At 37.8% G+C, this 26,815-nt stretch overlaps 1 protein-coding gene across 5 annotated transcripts in view; it reads left to right on the plus strand.

Annotated features, from left to right (window-relative positions):
* Positions 1-26,815, plus strand: part of exoc6b (exocyst complex component 6B) — a 159,894-nt gene that overhangs the window by 35,611 nt on the left and 97,468 nt on the right. For all 5 annotated transcript variants that reach the window (NM_001076730.3, XM_073907141.1, XM_073907142.1 and 2 more), the window contains exons 6-8: positions 262-466; positions 10,965-11,138; positions 14,212-14,280. In NM_001076730.3, the coding sequence (NP_001070198.3) occupies positions 262-466; positions 10,965-11,138; positions 14,212-14,280 (448 nt within the window). The remainder of the gene's footprint in view (positions 1-261; positions 467-10,964; positions 11,139-14,211; positions 14,281-26,815) is intronic.

A 26,815-nucleotide genomic window follows, 5' to 3' on the forward strand; every position in this document is an offset into this window, starting at 1 on the left:
TATATAAGTCTGAAATTTCATTCTTCCTGGTCTTAAAAAGATCTTAAAGTCTTACATTTGACTTGGTAAAATCTGCAGAAAACCTGCTAAAACAAACCTGTTTCTTTGTGGCTGCTGAAAACGGAACACTGAACTAGAAATCAAACATTTTTTCCATTGAGCCACCAGAAAAAATGCATTACCATTCATCATAATGTAATCAAAATGCCATGTATATGCAACATTTCCTGTATCCATAATTTCTGACCCTTCCTACACCAGATACTACCCAGCACTACGGACCCTGGAACAGTTGGAGGAGAGCTGTTTGCCTCAAGCAGGATCCTATCGTTTCTGCACCATCATGGCAGAGAATATCCCACGTCTGCGCACGCACATCAGAGACGTCTCCATGTCTGACCTCAAAGACTTCCTGGAGAGCATCCGCAAGCATTCGGATAAGATCGGAGAGACTGCCATGAAACAGGTGTTTGTTTGTGTGTGCGTGTGTGTGTGTGTGTGAGTGTGAGTTTGTGTTAGTAAGCGCTCATGTCTGAATGAAGCCTGAAGGTGCATCACAGCTAGTGTTTGACAGCTGCATCATGCGCTCGCGTCTGACCCGACGGTCACAGCTGGCTTTCAACATGAGTTCTCTGAGGGAAGGACAAAGGCCTTGTTCTTCTTTAGTTTAATGCACTTTTCCCAGTTTTTCCTTTCATCTTATCTCTGACCATCTAGTCATCTAGTCTGGAGGAAAGAGAGAGCTACCAATCTGTTCTGAATCAAAGATCGTTTTAGGTCGCTTTTGTTGATGCCAGAGGAACACTGTGTATGGACACCGCTTCAAGGACAGTGTGCGGAGACGCAGAGAAGACCCAGGGAACACATATGAGAGAAATTGAGTGGATTTTTCGCTGGAATGCAGAAAAGTCCTCTGCTTTCTTTTACAGTTATTAGACCAAGATGGAGCGAGGAGTGCATTAGAATTTAAAATGCCAAATGGACATTTAGATCTCCCAAGCACCATAAAAATCTCACTTTCCCCCGCTCTTTAACATGTTTTCCTCGCTTTCTTCATTGTCCTTTTTCACTGAGGAATAAAATTGATCGTGATGGATGCGGTTTTAGTTGTAAGCAAGGCCTAACTTTTGCACATTTTTGCTGCTTGCTCATACATACTAAGTTAAAGGCATATTTTTATCTGTAAGTATTCCAAATTGACGTTTAACTCATCCTGCGCTGTTTGTTTCAGTCATCAATACTTGTCAGGAACTGGTATTAGGGAGCTAATGAAGCAATTATTTTAATGTTTGGTATCCGCTCTCATTCATTCATTTTTCTTCAGCTTAGTTTCTTTCTTATCCAGCATATGTTTTACGCAGTGGATGCTCTTTTTGCTGCAACCCAGTACTGGGAAACACCCATATACTCACATTTACACAAATACCTTACGGCCAATAATTAGTTTATTCAATTCACCTATATCACATGCCTTTGGATTGTGGGGGGAACCGAAGAACCCGGAGGAAACCCACGTGAACATGGGGAGAACATGCAAACTCCACTCAGAAATGCCAACTGACCCAGCTGGGGTTCAAACCAGTGACCTTCTTGCTGTGAGGTGAGGGTGCTAACCATTGAGCCTCCGTGCTGCCTGTATCCACTCTCCTAAAGGAAAATTTATTCTTGTGAATTGAGTGTATACGGATGGTCCGGCATACCCTTTGCACATTCCAGTCCAATGTTTTTATGCCCTTTACTTTCTCATTTTCCTCTGTCTCGTTCACTCCTTTGAGTTACACAAATGACTATAACTGGCCAAACATCTGAATGAGTTTACATGAAAAATCCTCAACCCTTAAGCATATGAGAACTTCACTGTTGGGATGTCACAATGGCATTGCATTCTGAGACATACCGGTGCTAAAATGGACATATGAAGCAGACTTGCTCCCTCTGTCAAAATCGAGGGGTCGAAAGTATGTTCATGTTAGCTTCACTCTTTAACTTGACAGAGCATTAAAATGGGGGAAGTGCTTGGAAAGGTTTGCGAGTGCAATGCAACTGTACACTGTGACTACATAGGCACTGTTTACACTAATACGTTTTAGTTTTGAAATGCAGAAGTTTGCTATGGTTACACCAAAAGACAAAAGACACCAAAAATGTTGAGGCATTGTGTAGCTACATATTTATATGACCATCATCTTCATTGTATTTTTTTTTAAACAAAACTGAGCCTATTACATACTTGCTCTGCAACGCATGCCAGAATGTGTGTGTTTGGTCACGAGATGTGCATTTTCAGCGATATAGTGTGGACGGAGATCTTTTTAGAAATGCTAGGTGAAACGCCAGTGGATGTTTTCGGTTGTGTTTTCGAATAAAACGGATGTGGATTGTTTTGTTCTAAAACGCTGTTTTAAAACTAAAACGTATTAGTGTAAACAAGGCCACAGTGTGTAAGATCTGTGATTGGTCTGCTTGGTAGATTTGTGCGAGGATAGTGAAGCCAGTGGTGCGAGTGTTAAACTAGTGTCTAACCATGGAGAAACTCCTAATGGGTAATTTTGTTTTGAGTTTTCTTTATGATTAAAGTTGTTGTTCAAGTTTGAGGTATTTTTCAGCTTGGTCTCACAAGGAAATGTAACTTTTTATGTTTTGTTGATCGAGTTCAGCTGTATGAAAATGTACGTTTTTATAAAGGAGGCGTGGCACCCAACCTCACCCCTAAACTCAGCCATCATTGGGGGATAAGCAAATAGTACTAAATTGTACAAATGAGATTGTATGAATTAGACACTAAATCAAAATTATTTGTCGTGAAATTGTGTTAGTATTTTTACAATAGCATTGTACGCGTAAGCCCAAGCTATGCATTGTGGGGAAGGGCAATCACTGGACACACGTATAAATCAGGCTTCAGTCTGGTCCTTTACAAATAACTTACCATGCTAGGAAAATAAAAGATTTGAATCTGGACTTAAACTAATTCTCGAGGCTTAAAGACTAGGGCTCATTTTGCACAGACAATCACTGCCCTCAAATTTTCTTTAGAAAGCTCTCCACTCGTCCAGTCACTGCCAGTTCCTCTCAGTATGGATCAGTTGCTGATCCCAATTATGAAACAGGGGGGAGCAAAAGTAGCCAAAAAGATGTCACAGAAGAGTTCAAATATTCCTCCCTGAAAAAGGCCAAAGCCAAGTGTGTGCACTATAACACGTTCTCTTCTTACTAGCGAACATTTTATTAGCTGCATCCTTACACTTTTCATACGCACAATTAGTAGCAACACTGTTATGTTACTTCAACTTTTTATCCCCAAATAGCACAGTTTTTTTGCCATGCAGTATTGTGTGTGTAGAGCTACTTTTCAGTCTTATGCAGCACTGGAAATTAAATCCATTTATCTTTTTTCTTTTCAGATTGTTTGTTAAACCTGAACAATTCAACAAAATATTTACCTAGTACAGTACTGTGACATTTTGGTCTTTTATTGAATTCTTTAGTGAATAGTGCTAATATTTTCAACCATATTCAATACTTATTTTCTGTTCTAGATTTAATCCTTAAAATGAAATTAGTAATTCAACTTAAAATCTCATTATTTCATTAAGTAAATATACTACTTTTTGTGAAGTTACTAAAAACAATTAATAATTTATTATGTAATCAAGGAGTTTAATAATCAAAGCCTGTTGGCCCAGCTGTATTGTTGTCACATACAGAAGTTGGCTGTTTGGTGTTTACTGCTGCTCAAGTGGACCTTTACCCTATTTTAATAGCTTTAAAATGTAAGTAGTGTAAAGCTTAGAAAGCTAGAGTTTCTAAGTAGCTTTCCCAACACTTTTTCTTGGAAAGTTAATTTTGCCCTTGACAATGTTGACGAAAAGGGGGATTGGACAGTGAAACAATATGTGCATTTATTCAGGTAGGCAGGACTGAGCTAATTTATATGTGTGTTCTACCAGCAGGTATTACTGACTCTGGCAAAATCATGAGAACACTGTAAGTTGAAATCAGAGATAGTCATTTGTTCTATTGCTGGTTTGCTTCCAGTTGCCCCAGTCCAGCTTTTAGTTCCACTTTGTCCCTTTTTCCCTTCTCGTCATCGGCCTGTGCCCTTATCCATAGTTTGAACAAACTGTTGGCTTATAAAACTCCAGTACTTGGTGAGTTTCCACCGGTCCAATCTGGAAGATGGACTCTGTTTGGTCTGAACTTTCTGCTGCTTTATGCTTAGAATCATGTCTTTTACTTTGGTTTTCAAAGGCCATACATGTCTTACAGCTTTTTTCCTTTGTCTAAAACCACATGTTATCATACACTTGATTATTGTAAATGTAATAAATGATGTTGGTATTCATTACATATCAAAGGTCTGGCAGCACAGTGGCACAGTGGGTAGCACTCTCGCCTCACAGCAAGAAGGTTGCTGGTTCGAGCCTCGGCTGGGTCAGTTGGCATTTCTGTGAAGTGAAGTGAAGTGTGAAGTTTGCATGTTCTCCCCGTGTTGGCGGGGGTCTCCTCAGGGTGCTCCAGTTTCCCCCATAAGTCCAAAGACATGCGCTATAGGTGAATTAAATAAGCTAAAATTGGCCATATTGTATGTGTGTAAATGGAAGTGTATGGGTGTTTCTCAGTGATGGGTTGCAGCTGGAAGGGCATTCATTGTGTAAAACATATGCTGGATAAGTTGGCTTTTCATTTCTCTGTGGCGACCCCAGATTATTAAAGAGACTTAGCCGAAAAGAAATAAATGACGTTTATAGAAATAAAAAACATTTTATTCAGGATTTCTGTAGATTTTAAAATGGTTTTAATTCAGAGTAGAAGGCTGTAAATTCATAAAGTTATTGCATTACTTGTTAAATGCATTGCAAAAAAAAGAATTTCCTCCTTAATTTTTTTCAATAAAAATTTTATCATTATTTTTTCTTTTTACATTCTTTGATAACCAAAACATCTTTTGTAACAATTCAAAATTTAATACTGCCACTTTTAATGAATTTAATGTACTCCTAATGAATAAAAAGTTTCAATAATGTAATTATTATTAATACACTCTTACTAACCCAGAGCCATTGAACATGCAGTTCAGGCTCAAATGGTCAAAGCACTTGCATTTGTTACAGCTTTTAAACAAGGCTACACATTAGCCTCTGATTGGAGTTTGAGACCTCCTAGTGTAGTGGGTCATTTCTATTCAGTGTTTGGGATTTATTGAAGGGATTGAGGGAGTCAAAACGAAGAGAATAACATAACAGGGTGAAGGGTAGATTGCACAAGATGGAGTCATATTGGGAACAGTCTGTAAACCTTTTTTTTCCCAAACATTTTTACTGACCGTAACAAAACCCCACAGAGAGCCATGCAGATGCGCAAATAAGTTCTTTTGCCATTTAAACCATTTACATAAGCTGTGAGGATTAATCCCCTGGTGTAATATGGATTGGATGTAAGGGGGATGAGCTAGCCAAACAGATAATGGAACACATTGGCCCATGTGATTTTGGTTATGTATTTTCTTGGGTGCTGGTCCTACCCTTACAGTGGCCTCTGGCGTAGAACAGATAATTGTACCAAACGGTGTTCAAACTCTTGAACAACATGATTTGCAGCCTGCACAACCACCCAAGCAAGTGCACACACAAACTTGTCAACATGGCCTTGTGGTATTCTAACCATGTGCGGCTGTTTGGTTTCAAAACATGGTTAATTTCTCGGCCTCCCACCCCAGTGTTCATCATTTCCCATCTTGGAGTTGCATTTGACCCAGTTTCTGCTCATGCTGATGCGATCAATGTCTGACCTGGTCTTGGCCGCTGACTTCAGCTACTGCTTGAATCTCTGAGATAAGCCTTGAGTTGAGGCACGGCTGGAGCTGATCTTCAGCAATTCCCTTCTAAGAACATGCTGTTTGAATGAATCTCTTTCCACTGGGGCCTGACTTTGTATCCCCAGGTTTATTTTCTAATAAAAGAGTAGAAAAGTGTTTTTTTTTCAGTGCTTGCAACTAGCATGCACATAATACCAGACAATTGGTATTGTTTTTACTTCGAGCAACACATCATCTGAACAGAACGGCCTGTAGTTGCACCTAACACCTTAACAGCTATGCATAACCTCACATGTAAGGGGTTTTTCGTTTGTTGTACCTCTAACTGCCAGGTACGAAGAACATACGAACACCTTAGCTACCATATACAAGTAGCCTGGCATCTGAAGATTAATCTCTTGGCTTGTAAATCAGCAAAACCCTCTACATTTGCTGTCTGTTCCATCATGTTAGTCACTCCATCATGTGTTTTCATTTGAATCCACTAGAGGGCAGCAGAGGTCACTTCAGACCATTTCGTCTTCACTGCGCTGTATTTTCTCCAGCAGAAGTGGAATGTTGGTGTAGAGTTAAACCAAGATTCAAACTCCAGTAACCTTTGAACAAAGTGGCCATCCAGCCAGCACTTGCCAAAGCCTCACATTCCTCCTATTAAAGTTTGTTTTCTTGCATGTCTTTGAGTCCTGTAAGATTTGTCTTCTTGGCGCTCGTTCACGTGCATGTGTGTTTTGGCTGTAACCCGGCACGTGCTGATTAGAGCAAAGCTATGGAGTTGTTCCTCAAAAGTAAACCAAGTGAACGATTAATCAAGCTCTAATGACACCTTGCACAAGCTTTCTGTTAACTCAGAGAATCAATCTGTAACACTCTCTTATGCTTGATTGCTGACACAGAGGCTGGCTCCTGGTTCTGACCTGCGACTTGTCTTTGCGAGCAGATGTGACTGCTCTGCTTACTTGTTGGCGCTCATTGTGGCCTTTTTGCAGCTTCAGTAGTGGTTTCTGCTGTTAAATACAGGAGGGTGCCATTGCTTTTTCTTCTTTTTTGTGGCTTTCTGCTCCAGTGGTTTTGCGGTCGAGTGACGTTGCAGACATTCTGACTGTAGGAGCTGGAGAAGAATGGATCGCTTGCTCTTTGGTGACTGATGAAGAACAGAGTGCCTTTTCCTCCCATCATTTATACTTCTTCTGTTCAGGGGTTTCACTTTTTCTTGCAATTGTCCACTTCTTTGTCATTTTTTGCCCATCCATCACTGCATATTATGGCCACATTGTTAGTGCCTTGTGGAGAAATACTTAAAGTTTCCACGTTCTTTAGGCTGATGTCACAAGACAGATGGCATATCTGCTACTGCCAAATACCTTTGGGCAATAAATCGGTAGTTTCAGGGTAAGACCCTCAACCTCAAGTGGATCCACTTCCCTTTTAACAGCAGATATGGCTTCTCTTAAGCTTTGGATGGCTGTCTTTCCCTCCTCCCTGCTCCATTCTTCCATCTTCGACTCCAGAGGAGCGAGTAAGCGCGCGCGAGCGAACCACTAATAACAGAAGGCTATTTGTCTAGGGGCTCTCTGATCCAGACTTGCAGACTGGTTCCTATTCCACTGGAAATTAGGCCCAGTCTCTGAGCCTGTGATTGTTTTAATTCCACTAACAAATGATCTGAAAATAAATATATTGGGAGATCCAGTGCTGTAATAATGGCTCCATTGTAAGCTGTCGAGCACAGAGACTGTGTGTGTGTGTGTGTGTGTGTGTGTGTGTGTGTGTGTGTGTGTGTGTGTGTGTGTGTGTGTGTGTGTGTGTGTGTGTCTAGTGTATTGAGAAGGAGTTAGTCAAATCTTATTCAGAGGTTTGAATCTTCATTTTCTTTTGAATCTTTCCTCAAATTTTTCTGTTTTTATCAGTCAGTTTCTAATCTAGTTTTAGTGCATTTTTCCATTTCTTCAGAAGCCCATATACATTCAAACTTTTCATTCATCCTCAAAATGACTCAGAAAATACTAATTTTATTGTCTTCGCTTTTGTATTTTAAGAAGAGGTTCTCTGGAAGTCATTACATTTTGTCTTACAGACAGTTATATGTACTGTATTCTAAAATTTTGGTCAAAGCCAGAGTGATCCGAAAACCTGTTGAAAAATATTCTGTGTTACAGGTCTTGGGACATTTTTTAAAATATTTTTTTTCTGTATATAAAAAAGAATATTTAAAATTGTAACATTTTTCATTCAACTTCTTTGATGCAAAACGAAACAAATGAAGCATATTAATAAAAAAAAGGCACATTCACAACAGAAAACTGATTTAAATGTTTTAATGTATAAATAATATGATATACCATTATTTATATTAAATAAATAACTAACTTGTATGAAGGTTTCATAGGAGCAAAATAGGACAGTTTGGTTTTATAAAACAAAATACTATTTAATAAATTCTACTTTTTTATGTAAAGTAAAACATCAGAGCAAACATAATACGATATTTTATAAACAGCATTGCGAAAAAGCTGATTAAATAAATCAGTCAAAAGACGCATTTTGAGATAGCATTTAAACCAAATTATAAAACTTAACTTTACCAATTTGCTTAGTAACAAGTACGCTGAAAAAAGTGATTCAAAGATGATTCCTTGGATTTAAGATAAGTGGTTGTAAAACATTTGTTTGGCCTGAATTTAAACAAACAAAGTTAAAAATTACCATATAAATATATACATTTAATCTGTTTGTTTAAATTCATACCATATAAATTGTTTTTCACAGAAATCAACCTTTTTTTTTCAGTTTAATAGATGACTAAGACATAATGTTGCTGTTAGATTTACCCAAAGCAAATGTAATCTCTTGTTTATCCACTATTGAGACAAATAACTGAGTCAGCAGTAGATTCCAGAAATTGTGTCAGAGGTAATGATGCTCTTGGGATTAACATTGCAAGACCTCTCAGGAAAGTGATAAATACAGTTAAACTCAGAATTATAAACCCCCCGTTTATTCCCCCTCCTATTTTTGTTTAACAGAGAGAAGATTGAACACATTTCTAAACATAATAGTTTAAAGAACTCATTTCTAATAACTGATTTATTTTATCTTTGCCATGATGAGAGTAAATAATATTTGACTAGATATTTTTCAAGACACTTCTATACAGCTTAAAGTGACATTTAAAGGCTTAACTAGGTTAATTAGGTTAACTAGGCAGGTTAGGGTAATTAGGCAAGTCATTGTATAACGATGATTTGTTCTGCAGACTATCTAAAAAATAGACCTTAAAAGGGCTTATAATTTTGACCTTAAAAAATTAAAACTGCTTTTATTCTAGCCAAAATAAAACAAATAAAACTTTCTCCAGAAGAAAAAATATTATCAGACATACTGTGAAAATGTCCTTGCTCTGTTAAACATCATTTGGGAAATATCTAATAAAGAAAACAAAAATCAATGGGTGGCTAATAATTCTGACTTCAACTGTAAGTTGTTTGAGATTCAGAAATTTGAGACTATATACTCACTTTACACCAAACCTTATGCTGGGTCCTGGTTCATAAAACATGTTTCTTTGTGAAAGACATAACTTTTGTTTCAGTCCAGTCCCAATTCAAATATGTATCATGGGAATAAGTGCAATACTACAGACCACATGATGACATCTTAAAAAGTAATGAATTAATCTAAAGAAATAAACTTCTCTCTCTTGGCCTGTTCTGCCACTGTATTAACAAAGTCACATTGGTTAAAACCTGAAATTGTCGCTGTGGCTAACTATTAAGTCTTTCATTTTGAAATTCAGAAGTCTTAATAATAGGGCCCTTCAGGCTGCCGACGAGGGAAGGAATTTGCTGTGTTTGTTTCTTTCTTTTTGTTTGACATCCCGTACCCCATCACTGTGACGCAAATGCCTCTACTAAAGACGAGGGGAGTCACAGACAATAGCCAATGAAGAACAAAAGCGATGCTATTCTTTCATATGAAACCAAGACTACATCTGGACACCAGAATAAAGTAAAACATTGAGGTTCATAAGATGGCTATGAACAATAAAAGACATTTAAGATTGCCGAAATTAATATTTTAAACTCTAATCTCGTGAATAGGATGGAACTCTTGAGTTGCAAAGGTCTCTTCATGTGCCACCATCCGGTATACCCCTGCAGTGACGCACATGCCTCTACTCGAGATTAGAAGAACTTCTAAGATGAATATAATGATGACGCTCAGTCTTTGCTCAGTCCAATTAGTGCATCTAGACCTCCTTGTTCTCAGAGAAAAAACTCAGCATAAACAGTGTTGTTTTGACTCCTTTTTGTGGAAGCACCGAGCAGTCACAGGGCCCACCTTGCATCCTGTTGTTTCTGCTTGGTTGCTTTTCTCTTGTCTTCATGGTGTTGAAGATTTCTTTTTTGTAAAGAGCCCCTTTTTTGTCTGCTTCAAGAGCCCTCCATGCCTGAATCTTGCTCCCCACTAAATAACTTGAGGGGACAGTGAGGGGAAGGTTGCGTGAGCGTTAAGCGTAGTCATGACGTCAGATGGTGTTCGTTAAAGAATAGCGTCCTATTGAGGGAAAACTCATCTGAACTCTTACATTTTGCTTATGGGAAGTCCTTTTCCCAGGTGCCTTTCCTTTTGTAGTCACTAATGAGTAAAGACGTACTTTGTCAGTATGTTGCACAATATCGCTATTGAGTTGGAACGTCACAAGGAAAATGATTGACGTAAGCTCTGACTGTGTTCCTACTTGAGTGTGTCTGGGATTTCGCAATTAGTGGGAACTTGAATTCTTTTGCCTATTGTTTAATAGATTAAATCAGATTAGCCGTTGTTAGTTTTGTAGAATTAAATCTGTATAATTCTCACCGTCCTTCAAGGAAGTGAAGTCATATTAATTATTATGATCACTCATTCTTTAAACAAGCGGAAAATATAATCTTTGACCACCTTACACGATGAATCATTAGAAATAATTAGATGTGGAGTCCAATTTTTTTTTGTAACTTTATCGACATTAATATAAATATGTTTCATAGTTCGAGCTGAATCTATATGTTCAGTAAATATTTGTGCTGAGGTTTTTCATATATTCCAGAGGCTCTGTATTTTCCTGTGGTCTGTGAAATATGTTAATGTGTTTGTGTACATTTTCCAGGCACAGGTGCAGATCGCCCGTGACAATGCTGTGACCTCACAACAGCGGTCAGCGAGTGGACGGAGGATACGGAAGGAAGGATACGGAAGCACGGAGGTGGACAGAACTGGAAACAATCCCTTCTCAGAACAGGATTCTGGGATCCTGGATGTGGATGATGAACAAGAGGAGGAGGTGAGAGCGGATAGAGAAGCCATGTTTAGTTTATTTTAAGTCTTTGGGAAGTTGTATCTAGTCTTCTTTGGGAATTGTATTCTGTTCTTAATCTTTTTGTCTTAAGGTTCTGGTTTACTTCAAACAAAGTCCTTTTTCGTTTGATGGTGAAAAGACTGAGTGACGATATACATTTTACACTATGCTTAAGTAGGTGGGGTTGTAAATGCGTCATGCTGCTTGTGTGTACCCCTAAACACAAAGGTAGCAGCTGAGAGAGAAAACATTTTGGTTAACAACTGGCAAATGGACTTTTCTAGCATGTCGCACAGCAGACAAGAAGCACCGCTGTGATGTGCCACATCTTGTTTTTTATTTGTGCTTAACAGACGCTCAGTACTGCTGTTGGGTGCACTCTTATAGAAAAGACATTGTGTGATGCAGTGGAGCTTCTCGACTCAATCTAAAGTCTCCCAAGTGATGGTACAGGTGTAGATTCATTTGTAATAGCTCTGCTACTCGACTCTCCAGTGTATTCATATGGCCAGTGTTGTTTTGGATGTTGTTTGCATTGGTGAGCTATTTCAAATTGCCTAAATGAACTCAAAACAAATTTAGTTTTGTCTGAGTTTTGTTCGAAATTACATCTTTTTAGTTCTTTCTTGGATTTAATTTGAAGTATACCAGGACCTTTAGTCTCACCTATTTATAGTCTGTTTGTAATAGGGAATGTTACAATTTTGTTCAGATTCCTTCCTCAAATTTTTTGGCATTAATTTTGAAATGTATGTTTTTTTTTTTTTGACAGATGACAGGAAAATTTAAATGTGGTGTTAATTTGTTCATATCTATGCCATTTGAGATATAAGTGACTTTTTTTTTGTTTTCTTCAGTGCTGTACTGTAAAGAAAACTTCTGGTCCTTATTAATTCATAGAATGCAAGTCAAGGGCCACCAGCTCTTTGAAAGTACTTAAAACATAAACAGAAAAAGTAAATCAAAACCTCTGCCCCCTGATGATGCACTAAGAAATTCAAAAATAATTTAAAGAAATTAAACTATCCTGTTTGTTAAATGCCATACAATAAGTTTATTTTTATTTTAACTCTCAATGTTCTGCTACCCATTAACTTGTGTTTTTTGAATCACAGTTTCAGCTAAAAATATCTAGCTTATTTTGTACTGAAGGAAAAGGTCATCTGTAGTCTAGTAATTCATTCATTCATTCATTATTTCCTTAATTTTCCTTATTCTCTGATTTATCAGAGGTCGCCACAGCGGAATGAACCAACAACTATTCCAGAATATGTTTCACACAGTGGATGCCCTTTCAGATGCAACTCATCATCCATACACTCTCATTCACACATGTACACTACAGACAATTTATCTAATTCAGTTCACCTATAGCACATGTCTTTGGACTGGGGGGGGGGAAACCGGAGCATTCAGAGGAAACCCATGCGAAAACAGAAAGAACATGCAAACTCCTCACAGAAATGCCAACTGACCCAGACGGGACTCAAAGACGTTCATTTTGAGTTGAGCTTAATCAATTACTATGTGACTCGGGTTAATTCAGTTACTGTGGACTGATTCATAAGTCTTTTAAAATAATAAATAACAGGCTTATGACTAGAAAACACTCATTCACTGAATATTTTAGTGTTGTGCTTGGTACACATTAGTGAAAAGTCGAAAGTTGTTAAAATCATTCAGTTCCAAAACTTTCTTATCAAAGAAAAATCAAAGCATCACTGAATATTAACTCTCCAATCCTAGTCTGTATTTCCTATCCCAGCAGGCTTGCTGTTGGACTGCTGCCCAGTCCAGGATCTCCTCCCTTTCTTAATGGAGCGTCTCAGCTCTGCAGTCGTTTAGTGTCATTAGGGCTGCCCTGCTCCTCCGAGGCAGCAATGTGAGACGTGTGGAGCATGCAAGACGTGCTCCCCAGCTGTAGCGGCCACCAGCAAGCACAGAAAGACGGTCTTGCTTCATTCCTAAGAGAGAAATTAAACTGACGCAGTCAAGACGGTCACAGTCGGTGTTTAGTTCGCGTTGAGTTTATTTTGACGTGCCCAGATAAGCGTTGTTTGTGTTTTGTGACTTCTTCGCTTGTTTTGACATGTGTTTTCACTTACTTAAACCGGAGGAACACGAGATTGACACTACTTGTGTTTGTAACCAAAGCACTGCTGATGGACACTTTGTTTTGAGTTTGTGTTAAGAAGACACTTTAGCAGTTAACACAGAGGTACTGAATAAACAATAATGTAATTGTTGACTAATGTTACCACCTCTTACCTAATTTTGTGACGGGGTAACACTCTAGTTACTGTAGGTCAACTCTCACAGTAGATTCACAATAAGTGAAAATCTTACCTTTAACTGACCCTGGTAAAGTTAATGCCTTTTGCCCTTTTGTTTGACCTTTCCCCCTTCCCTTCCCTCCGTGCTTCAATCAGCCTGTGCGTCATCATGTTTTCCTCCTCTGGCTCCTGTTCGAAAGGGACTGCTTGTGCCAGCCTTTAATCTGCCTGAATCTCTGTGCTCAGGGGCTTCCTGAGAAATGTTTGTATCCAAAGATGCCCGTTTTATGACCCCTTGCCACCTGAGCGATGTCCCCCTGCGCCCCTTTGTCCTGTCTGTAAACTGTTTCTAGGGGAGTACGTTGGTGTGAACACGCCATCCGCGAACCGGACAGACATTTCCAGCCCTGTCCCAGTGGCACATCAATGCAGAATTGTTTTTCCACATTCTCTCTGGGTTATTGTTGGTGGTGCCACGACATAATTGGGTTTGGATGTCCCTGGTTGCCGTTTTGCGGGCACCAGATCAAAGCTGGTATTGTTTAGCTGGCCATTTGTTTTACTTTTTGGGAAAAAAAGTTCTTACTTGACCACTAAGGTCAAGGGTGGTTCAAGTCAAAGGGGATGTAAGGACACATTCAGTTAAACCTACGTTCATATATTGTTGAATACTGTATATAAATATGAATAAATACAAATAATATTGGATGTTTATAGTGATTATCTTCATAGTGCTGCTAATCTGTACAAGTGACGTATTTCTCACTGGCTTGTCTGTATTGCAGGTTCCTGGTGCGCATGACTTGGTGGACTTCTCTCCTGTGTATCGCTGTTTACACATCTACACTGTATTGGTGAGTGTCTTATTTGTGATCTGTTAAGTTTGACTTTTACGTCAGAATAAAATGTTGATGTTGGCCCTCACGCTTGCACACTTAACCTGCACTTTATTCCCCAGGGGCTCTTGTTGCATTGTGTGGTTCGCAGGGAATGAATATCTATTTCGGCATATGTTCATGAACCTTTCAAATATGGTTTTAGTGTGAGTGTGTGTGTATGTGTGTTTGTGTAAGTGTGAAAGAGAGGTTTTTATTCAACGTTTTGTAAGTTAAATTGTTTTACACCACCATTCAAAAGTCTGTTGTCAGAAAGAGCTTATTTTGAAAGTAATTAGTGTTTTATTCTGCAGGGATTTATTAAAGAGCCCTTATTATGCATTATACACTTTTATTGTCTTATAATATGCATTTATTTTTGCCTAATTATCCCAATGACTCCCATGTGATTCATTCAGAGATTCATTTGTTCCCAAACTCCTCCTTAGCGCTAATCTGCATTTATTAATCCGATGACCCAATCTGTTGCTATTGGTCGACAACGTTCAGCCCAAGAAATAGAGAAACGCCCACCATGGCTTATCAACATTGTTGAAGTAGTCAGAGTGCAGAGTGTATGTGTGAGCCCAATGCTGGAGTGCATCAAAGCAATGCAGTTTAATACCAGCATATTGTTCTATTCTCAACCATAATTAAAAACAGTGACACACATTCAGTATTAATCCACACAGTGACAAAAGCTGAACTATTCTGATACTTGAGCACTGCATGTGTGTAGGAACAGCTGACTGTAACCATAGCAACGTCAAGCAGCAGTCAAACGCGAGTTCACAAACACATTTAAATCCGTAAAGAAAGCAGGACGCGACGCGTTTTCAATGTGGCTTTAGATGCGATATGTTAAAATAAAGAGTTTACCAGATACAGTACAAGCCGCGTTGAACGATTACAATTAACAAAACACAATTAAATACATAATTTAGAAGCTAGAGAAAGCAAACTAAACTATTTTAATCACATTTAAATTACTTACACTTGTAAAATGGAGGAAGAAACTGATTGATTGATACGAACTCTGTTCTGTAAAGTTCCTGTCACTTTTTGACAGTTCCATACATCAATAGTCTTTCCTGATCCTTTCTTTAACAAACGGCTGACAAATCCCCTGTTGCAGCGTAGATTATTGAATTAATCACCAGAACGTTCACTCATTGACGTTCACTCATCTTTAGTCATGATCAGTCCCATGAACACCCACACTCAGCTAGCGTTTGAAGGGGAAGGTGCGTTCACGTTTTACTGGATCCAGCACAGAACATATTTGGTATTGTTTCGTGTCGATGTCGATACAAACAGGCAAAAGATCCAGACGAACAATGAATCATTTAAATGACACTGAGTTTAATCTTTCAGATTTAAACCTCACATGCATGTTTTCATTCACTTAGAGCTGTGTTGAACACTGCATGGAAGGTCATTTTCAAAAACCTGTTATAGGGTCTCATTAAATTGTGACTATAGATTTAGAAATGTAGATATTAGTAAGTTTATATAAGTAGGCATATAAGTTTCTGTAATTTTTCTATAATATTTCTATATATGATATATATTGCAAACATTTTTTAGAGTTGTAATTACATTTCACTTCATGACTAATTTAGTTTAAATCATATGTGCAGCCTGGTGAATGTAAGAGACTTCTTTGAATCCTGATTGTTAGAATGGTAACACAATTGTGTTTGTGTATGATTTTGATTAGATGTATGGCTGCATAATTAAATAAAACATAGCTCAAATGGAAGCTCAAAGGGAATCACTTACGCATTTGCATTTCTTGCTCAACATGGTAAAGGTCTTTGCACACTGAAGTCCGAAATGTTAGTATGCATTTTTTTGTATTAATACATGAAAAATTCTTCACGTACACAAACCTTGCACAGTGAGTCTGATGCCTATAAATGAATCCATTACGAAAAAACGCGAAACATTTCAGAATCTGTTCAAGCAGTGATGCATTCTCCTCTCTTCTCCAAAGTAGAAAAAGAATATTCTACATATTGTGTTCATCCAAAGAGAAAGAAGAGTTCAGCTCATTATTAAAGAGCTGCACTGGATAATCCAGAAATTCAACATTTATTTCAGGAAATCAGTGGAACTTTGATACATTGCTTGTGATGCTTCACACATTCATGTACTTAAGCAAATCCTGAACAGACCCTGGCAGTGCCTATAAACATTATAATAGATGGTGGCGGCCACATTGACATGTCAAAGCAACGGAATGAAAGTGGATCATGCTTTCTATATAATGTCCTTGGGCAGTACGTCCAGTGTATGGACACACACACACACAAACACCAAGCAGCAGCAAGGCAAAGATGTGCCAGCCACCAAATCCAGTCATCCATCACTGTGTTTGTCAAAATGTTGTCTGTATTTTTCATCTGTAGCTTAATTGACGGCATTCTGTATTTATCTTTTTGCTTGTACGGTGGCTCTAAAACACCTCTCTAGGTGCTTTTTCGGGTGCAAAAAGCTGAGAAAATCAAAACCGGTTTAAGTTTTTTATGACAGACGAAAGTTTCAGAGGCATTGTGCCAATACGACTAACACAACATGAGGTTGAACTTATTTTTAAAATACAGACAAACATTTCGTATTCAGTGTGCAATAAGTGTGTATGTATGTATGTATGTATGTATGTATGTATGTATGTACGTACACACACACACACACACACACACACACACACACACACACACACACACACACACACATATACAGGGCTTGACATTAACTTTTTTGTTTACCAGCCACTGTGGCTAGTAGCTTTCCAACATTACTAGCCATTAACCATTTTTACTAGCCACACTTTTGTTGTTGGAAAAATACATTTTAATTGCATCAATTTGACTTTGACATGCTAAAATTACTTGATTTAGATGTTGTGTTATGTCCACATGCCACCTCATTCATTTCACTTTTTGTGTGTGTTGTGTATGAGCTTGCTCAATGAGCATAAGCGAAACATAAGAAATTATTAAATTATTATTACAAAACCTTTCTTAAAAAAAAAAGACATTTAAAAAAGTATTGTCATGTATCTAAAATATCCACAGTTATCTGTCCAGACTAAAGATCCCAGATAACCAGTTAACTGCACATAAACGGGGAGTCAATCTCATATAAAAGAAATATTATTGTAAAAAAAAAAGAAAAGATAATTAATAAACCATATTAACAAAAATAACTGTAAGCAAAAGAATTTTACACGTGCACATGATTAATGTTAGGCCTGTTAATAATCTGTTCAAAGAATAATTAAAACAAAAGCAATGACTGCTCTTGCATACAGAAGGATAGGCTATATGGGTATATTTAAATCTTGAGCTCTTGAAAGCAGCAGGACTGCGGGTGCACGATCATTGCTTTTTGTCCAGTCTATTTCAAGGTGAACCGATCGCACCAGTTGTGTTTCCTCTTGGCACGGTTGCTTCGCGCAAGTAAACAGGAACATGCGCGCTTTTTAACAGTAAGCACATCGCATCATGTGGGCGTAAGTGATCATCCGTCCATTTGGTATTCACCTGCTTTCTTTTGTTTGCGCAAAAACTTTTTTTTTTAGTCTTGCAGCTTCTCAATTCTAAGATCGTATTTGCACGAATATTGGGCCATCTTTATTGTCGAACCCTGCTTTTAATAAAACTACAATTTAAAAATGATTTCCAACCAGCCAAAGTGGCTAGTGTGAGTGTCTGTCTAACCCGCCAAAGCTAAAATCTACCCATTTGATGGGTTGGCGGGTGTTAATGTCAAGCCCTGTGTGTGTGTGTGTGTGTGTGTGTGTGTGTGTGTGTGTGTGTGTGTGTGTGGGTGTGGGTGTGTGGGTGTGTGGGTGTGTATTTCCCCCCTCCCCCCACAATTTATTCTGTTAATTTGCAATGACTAGTCATTTAGAATCTCAGCATCTCACATCATTTGTTTGTGAATAAGGTTGCTTATATTTGCCAATGGAAACCATTTCGTAGTTTACCAGCAAGTTCTACACCCAAAAGTACCCTGGAATATTTTCTGTATAAATAAAATTTGATGCAGCCATAATGATAGTGCATCAGTGTTAATTTACTAGCTATCAACTTTCTAATCAGGCAACTATAGACTCAGAAGTCTTTAAACTATTTGCTTTTGTACCAGCATGTTTCAAAATAAAAGCGTGAACTGGGTGTAGGTCTACGTGGTTGGGTGAGTACGTCTGTTTGTTTTTTTTACACAAGTACGCACGTGTTTGTTTTTGGAGTGTACTTGCTGACAGCTCCTCGTGAAGACTCTCGAATTGTTCGAGTTGCTGGAATGTCACTTTTACGACCCCCCCGGCCTGTAAATTTAATGTGCGAGCAGACGAACTGTCATTACTACAATAGTCTTTGTTATGGAAGCTGGTGAGAATGGCATGCTGGGGGATCAGGGCAAAGAGGAAGCCTTTAGATTTCTCATATCGCCCTTTTTCTGACAAGTCCAAAGCCTGGTCCAGGAGCTGTCTGAGAACGCTAAAGAAAGGAAGGAAAAGTATGGGATGAGAGAGTTGTTTGAAAGTGAGTCACAGAAGGGACGGCACACATAGTGTTTTGAGCTTAAAGGAAAGAAAGCAAACAAAACCCCGATAAGCGATTCGATGTGTTTCTTTTTAAGGAGGAATGTTCATGTTTTTGTGTTTCCTTTCCCAGGTGACCCTCGAGTCACCTCGAACCCTGGGAAATCACACTGCTCACTTATACAAAAACAATCAGAATTGCACTTTATGTGTCCCCGAAGGACTTTTTTGTTTAAATGGTGAGCACAGACTGATGAACGCCTGTCTGAATGTGCTTATGGCAGATACTTCCCATTCACTGTACATTCACAGTCTTGAATGCCCCCACAGGAAGGAAGTTGTTGAGGCTATTGTATGTTTATATGGCGATCGACCGGAGTGTGACATCACTTCAGATAATTTAAACAAACTTTATGTAAACACTGCAGTGTGCTACTGTAAAAGCAAGAGAGAGAGAGACACTTATGCAAGTCAAATATAGAAACTCTTCATGACCTTGCTCTTATTGATGCAAAATGTGCAAAAAAATTTGGCTGTGCTCCAGATGGCCTGAGCTGGGAATCAGCAATAGACACTGAGGGGGTTCACCTGGGTTTCCTTCTTACCAAGGGGTTGTGACCCAGCCACGGTTTCCCTTGGCTTGTGTTTGTGAAACTGTATGGCTGTGGGGCCTGAAACTATAAGTGCGTAGCTGCGGTAGGGGCACAGGAAGTTGAACTCTGGATGGAAAGTCAAGCTGAGGAATAGAAAGAATAAGGATGGAGAAAAAGAGCAGGACCAGAAAGAGGTCATAGTGCCAGTTAGAGGGTACTGCCTGTTCTTTGGTCATGGTTGACTGCAAAACATAAGTGGAAGACAATGTGTTTTGAGTTTTTCTTCACACTACCATCAACAATTGACTTTTGGTAATGAATCTAAGGATAATAAAGTTCAAACGGACAGAGGAAATGCTTCCTCTAGAGATCAGTACACTGCAGTAGTGCTGAAAGCAGAGAAAAGAGGAGCGTGATTCTTGGTTTAGTTATTGAAATTGTGAATACTTTGCATCAAGGTCATTTACCAGAGTCACTTATTATTTTTTGCTTTGTAAGAACAAAGCCAAACTGAAATGACTTGCTCCTCTGGACTGGTCTGACCTCAAAGTAGACCGTAAGACATTAGGCTTAAAGGTTTTATTGTGTCAGAGATCAGGGGCTGATGGAGATTATATATATATATATATATATATATATATATATATATATATATATATATATATATATATATATATATATATATATATATATATATATACCTTACTAGTACCGGGTTGGATCCCCTTTTGCCTTCAGAACTGCCTTAATCTTTCGTGGCATATATTCAACAAGGTATACTGGATATATTCTTTTGAGATTTTAGTCCATATTGACATGATAGCATCACACAGTTGCTGCAGATTTGTCGTCTGCATATCCATGATGCGAATCTCCCATTCCACTACATCCCAAAGGTGCTTTATTGGATTGAGTTTATTGTCGCGTTCAAGTAAAGCAGTCTGAGATAATTCACACTTTATTACATGGAGCGTTATTTTGCTGGTAGTAGCCATCAGATGATGGGTACTCTGTGGTCATGGAAAGGATATGGTCAGAAACAATACTCAGGTTGGCTCTGGCATTGACATAATGCTCAATTGGTACTAATTGGCCCAAAGTGTGCCAAGAAAATATCCCTCACACTATTACACCACAACCGGCCTGAACAATTGGTAGAAGACAGATGAATCCATGCTTTCATGTTGTTGACGCCACATTCTGACCCTACCATCCGAATGTCAAGATTTATTAGACCAGGCAACATTTTTCGAATCTTCTGTTGTCTAATTTTGCTGAGCCTGTGCAAATTGTAGCCTCAGTTTCCTGTTCTTAGCTGACAGGAGTGGCACCCCGGTGTGGTCATCTCCTGCTGTAGCCCATCCGCCTCAAGGTTGGACGTGTTGTGTGTTCAGAGATGCTCTTCTGCATACCTTGGTTGTAACAAGTAGTAATTTGAGTTACTGTTGACTTTCTATCAGCTTGAACCAGTCTGGCCATTCTCCTCTGACATCAACAAGGCATTTGCGCTCATAGAACAACCGCTCACTAGATATTTTCGTTTTTCAAAACATTCTCTATAAACCCTAAATGGGTTTGCGTGAAAATTCCAGTAGATCAGCAGTTTCTGAAATAGTCAGACCAGCCCGCCTGGCACTAACAACCGTGCCACATTCAAAGTTACTTAAAATAACCTTTCTTCCCCATTCTGATGCTCAGTTTGATCGCAGCAGATCGTCTTAACCATGTCTACAAGCTAAAATGTATTGTTTATGTTTTAGGATTCTAACAATACATTGAAATAGAAAAAGGGTGAAAGAAAAATTGCATATTGCTGATGTAAACCATGTGATTCGCAATATTGAGCTTCCTTTATCAGAGTCAGCTTACGGTATAAGGGTAAATTTCACCCAAAAATGTCAATTCCATCTTTACTACATTTCATAATGACATTTCGTGACTGCAAAATTACAATTGAAATTATGCACTTAGGTTTGCTTGCCACTAAAAGTGTGTTTTGCGGACTGTGCGCATGTCTGCGAAAGAAGCATAATGTGCGATCACCAATCCTGTTCCTGGAGATCTACCTTTCTGCAGAGTTCAGCTCCAACCCTGATCAAACACACTTTTACCAATAAATTGGGTCCTTAAGAGTACTTGATACTTACAGGCAGGTGTGTTTGATATGGGTTTTAGCTGAACTCTGTAGGAAGGTAGATCTGCAGGAACAGGGTTGTTCACCCCTGTTGTTCATGCTTGGAACCATTTGCCTAGGCTGTAAATAACAGGTAATAATGTTGTAAAAGTTCAGTTTGTTGCACTAAGCAATCGTTTGACTTCATAAGACCTTGGTGCATTATCTGGAGCCACAGGTAGTAATTAGGCTGGCTTGTGTAGCAAGCCAGACTACTGAAATCCTATTTAAACTTATTATGTTGGCTTGAGAAAGCCAACATACTGTAATGCTACTTAAACTTATTCTTATTATTATTATTATTATTATTATTATTCCGGCTTCTGACCAAAAAAAAGCAATCGCTTCTCCTCCCAGGGCTTAGATGCTACAAGCCCCAAATTTGGTCAAAAGCTGTCTATTGCCCATGAGATGGTTGCTGTATGTCCTCATGCCGATAAGATTTGTAGTTTTTGAATTAAAAATTTTTTGAATTAAAAAATTGTAAATATTACAATCGAGTATTTGGGGCTTATAAAAAAGTATACAATCCTCAAATTTGGCCAAAAGATGTGCTTTAAATTGAAGATAATTATCATATTTATTTGGTGTAATTATAAATAACAGTTTTCCTATAAATATTTTTTTATATTAAATTTGTAAAATTCAGACTCAAAGCGTGTCAGAGTGTCCACGAGATGGCGCCAGAGAACCATTTTTGAGCCCTTTGTAATTTAGTACTGGCCCTTTAAGAGGCGGGGATATCCGTGCTGACTGTTTTGATTCTACAGAAATTCGGGCTCATTTCAGACGTGCTTGTTACAACATTTGAAGCTGAAATTGCGACCATTTTGGTCGCATATGCGCCTGAAAATTAATCTATGCGACCTCATAACATATTTGGGCGCATTAGTGCGACTGCAGATGGTTGTAGTGCGACCTGTTTTGATTTTTTGTAAAAACGTGCTGATTCGCTCTTCCCTGCCGCTATATTGGTTCATATTAGCTGTCAATCACTCAAGGTATTGCGCTGTCAGATGACAGGGAAGGAGCTTTTATGACCACGGGAAATGCAAACGGCTGAAGAGTAAAAACTTAAAGCACACAGGTTTGCAAACCCCACCTAAAATTGAGGTGTAGATGAGAGAGATCGTGACACGTCACGTGGTGAATAATGATCCACCAGCTGAGATCACTGAAACTGCGGCTCATAACAAAGACCAGTATCGCGCCGATGGTTAGTGCAAGAATCCTGCTCTGCCTGCTCATAAATTGGGTCGGCTGACTCGCCAGCTTTTCCACAAACACAGAAAAATGAAGATAAGCTCAGACTGAACCTTTAAATTGACACAAACTGAAACCAAAACTTTTAAAGAGTGATAGAAGTGAGACTTTACTTTCTTTCTTTTGTCTATTCTTTTTTGAGGTGTATATTATTTCTTTATTTATTTACTGATGACTGCTTTGCAGCTTTCATCATTGAATTGAATTATTTATTATAATCTTTTGTTTGTTTTGTAGCAGAAATATTATTTATTAAATTGACATGCATATAAAAACAGCAGTACAAAATCAATATTTCTTACTGCAATGCTTCATTTTTGTTTGATGCAAACTATACAATTATTTTATATAAAGTAACAGACATTTTATAGCAGATAACCTACATTCATGCACATTCAAGGCAGTATCATAATGAGAAATGGAATTCATTGTTACTATTATTGTCATTTTCATCATCACTAATATTCTATGGCCTAATTATTAGACATTCATTTTAGAATTATTGCACACAAATATCAATGTCTTCGCAGCATTAGTTAGATAGTTGTTTCTGGTTTTTGTCAGTCCTATTGATGTTGTTTTAAAATACAATAAATCCCTTAAAAAGCAATTTGCAGCAGTGCTCATTCATTTTTGGTGGGTGCTCCTAAATTTATTTTGGTGCCCCTGAATATTTGAAGTTGGGAGCACCGGTGCTACCAAGTAAAAAAGTTAATTTCGAGCCCTGTATATATATATATATATATATATATATATATATATATATATATATATATATATATATATATATATATATATATATATATATATATTCATACAGTTAATGTCAGAATTATTAGCTCCCCTGTTTATTTTGTCCCCAATTTCTGTTTAATGGAGGGAAGATTGTTTCAGCACATTTCTAAGCATAATAGTTTTAAAAACCTTTTTCTAATTACTGATTTATTTTATCTTTGCCATGATGACATTAAATAATGTTTGACTTGATATTTTTCAAAACACTTCTATACAGCTTAAAGTCACATTTAAAGGCTTAACTAGGTTAATAAGGGTAACTAGGCAGGTTAGGGTAATTAGGCAAGTTATTTTATAACGATGGTTTGTTCTGTAGATTATCAAAAAAAAATTGCTTAAAGGGGATAATAATTGTGTCCCAAAAATGGTTTTTAAATAATTAATAACTGCTTTTATTCTAGCCGAAATAAAACAAATAAGACTTTCTCAAGAAGAAAAAATATTATCAGACATACAGTGAAAATTTCCTTGCTCTGTTAAACACCATTTGGGAAATATTTAAAAAAGGGGAAAAAAAATCAACTGGGGGTTAATAATTCTGACTTCAACTGTGTATATATATATATATATATATATATATATATATATATATATATATATATATATATATATATATATATATACACACACACATACACACACACACATTTATGGTTAGGGTTATAAGGATTATTTTTTATCCCCCTTTTATGTTGGCAAAAACATAAGTTTACTTCAGATATTTCTTTCAAAACAGAATATTCTGTACCGCAAAAAAGCCTTCTCCTCACTTGTGATAATGACAATGAAAGCCAAGCTTTTGGCCTATGCTGTACCAAAAAAATAAATAAAATCACCCAGGTCATGACAATTAAATATTACGATTATAACATTGTGTTAGTGGCCAGTGGGGTGGAACAACGTCATTGGTCAGAATTAACCACGTGATAAAGATGGCCTAATATTGTATTTAATGCGATTTTCTTCCTGTAAACTGTATATATAACTATATAACTATATATATAACGCTGCAAATTACTGTAAATTGACTGTACTCTTTATTAACTGCAAAACTGATAAGACTGATTAAATAAAAGACAAATTAACTAAATGTATGTGCTATTGTTTCATTAGTATTTTAATTTAATATTTTTCTTCATATGATATTTATTATAATGTAATTTTGTTCAGATTATAATATATACTATAAATACTAACTATACTATAGTGATCTGCATTAAACAACCTGAACAAATCAGTTCTCTCTCTCTCTCTCTCTCGATTTGATCAAAAATGTAAATGAGGCCTTCCGATTAACAGTCCAGTGGACCCTAGCAACAGCCTAGAAACCACTCAGAACACCCTAGCAACTACCTAGGAATGCCTTAGCTACATCTTAGCAACCGGCTAGCAACCACTTATCAACCGCTGTGCTTCCTGCCAACTGCCTTTGAGTCCCCGGCGCAGTCACGTTGGCTTTCTCAAGCCAACATCAAAGTTCGTCAACGAACTTTAGGTTCTAGTTATTATATTTTCTTCTTCTGAGACTAAAAATCAAAACTCATCTCCTCCTAGAGCTTTCAAGCTATGACCATCAAACTCGGGTCAGACTTCCGAACTATTCTGACTCGGGTTGCTATGTCTCCTCAGACTGATCCGACTTTCGGTTTTCCGAAAAACGTCCCGGGACCGTCGGAAAAATCCCATAGACGTAACATTGGATCAAACTTTGTGACCTCATAACTCCGCATCAGAATGTCACACAGACTTCTAACTGGGCTCATTTAACTCAGACTATCAAACTGCCAATGACTGATCACCTTTAAACTTTCTGGCCACGCCCTAGCAACCACTTTTGGACCCTAGAAACCGTCCCATAGACTTCCATTCAAAAGACTCTCATTGACTTAACATGGGATTAAACTTTGTGAGCTCATAACTCTGCATCAAACTGTCCTACAGACTAATGGCTGAGCTCATTTAACTCAGTCTAGCCAGCAGCCATTCACTGATGGCCTTTTAACTTTCTAGCCACGCCCTAACAACCAGATACTGCAGCCTAGCAACTGTCCCATAGACTGCCATTAAAGAGGTTCAGACTGATATTGTCATGAGGCATTATGATAGAGACATGGGGATTGTTTTTAACTGTTCATACTGGCAAGAAGCTTTGATACATCATCAGTCTAAGCTGTCAATCAACTCCATAGCAACAAATCAGACTAACCTAGCAACGATATAACACTAGCTATATCTCAGCATCAAAACATCATAGAGAAGCGGGGGTTGGCTTGTTTGACTCATGCTCGCACTCCATCTATCTATCTATCTATCTATCTATCTATCTATCTATCTATCTATCTATCTATCTATCTATCTATCTATCTATCTATCTATCTACCTGTATCTATCTATCTATCTATCTATCTATCTATCTATCTATCTATCTATCTATCTATCTATCTACCTGTATCTATCTATCTATCTATCTATCTATCTATCTATCTATCTATCTATCTATCTATCTATCTATCTATCTATCTATCTATCTATCCATCCATCATGCTAACAATATGCTAATTCATGCTAGAAACATGCTAGTTACATGCTAATTCATGCTAGAATCATGCTAGTCACATGCTAATTTATACTAGAATCATGCTAATAACATGCTAATTCATGCTAGTATCATGCTAGTAACATGCTAATTGATGTTAGAATCATGCTAACAACATGCTAATTCATGCTAGAATCATGCTAGTTACATGCTAATTCATGCTAGAATCATGCTAGTAACGTGCTAATTCATGCTAGAATCATGCTAGTAACATGCTAATTTATGCTAGAATCATGCTAGTAACATGCTAATTCATGCTAGAATCATGCTAACAACATGCTAATTTATGCTAGAATCATGCTAGTAACATGCTAATTCATGCTAAAATCACGCTAGTAACATGCTAATTCATGCTAGAATCATGCTAACAACATGCTATTTCACGCTAGAATCATGCTAGTAACATGCCAATTAATGCTAGAATCGTGCTAACAACATGCTAATTCATGCTAGAATCATGCTAGTAACATGCTAATTCATGCTAGAATCGTGCTAACAACATGCTAATTCATGCTAGAATCGTGCTAGTAACATGCTAATTC

Source organism: Danio rerio, chromosome 7 (genome assembly GCF_049306965.1).
Source record: "Danio rerio strain Tuebingen ecotype United States chromosome 7, GRCz12tu, whole genome shotgun sequence".
In the NCBI taxonomy this organism is placed as follows: domain Eukaryota; kingdom Metazoa; phylum Chordata; class Actinopteri; order Cypriniformes; family Danionidae; genus Danio; species Danio rerio.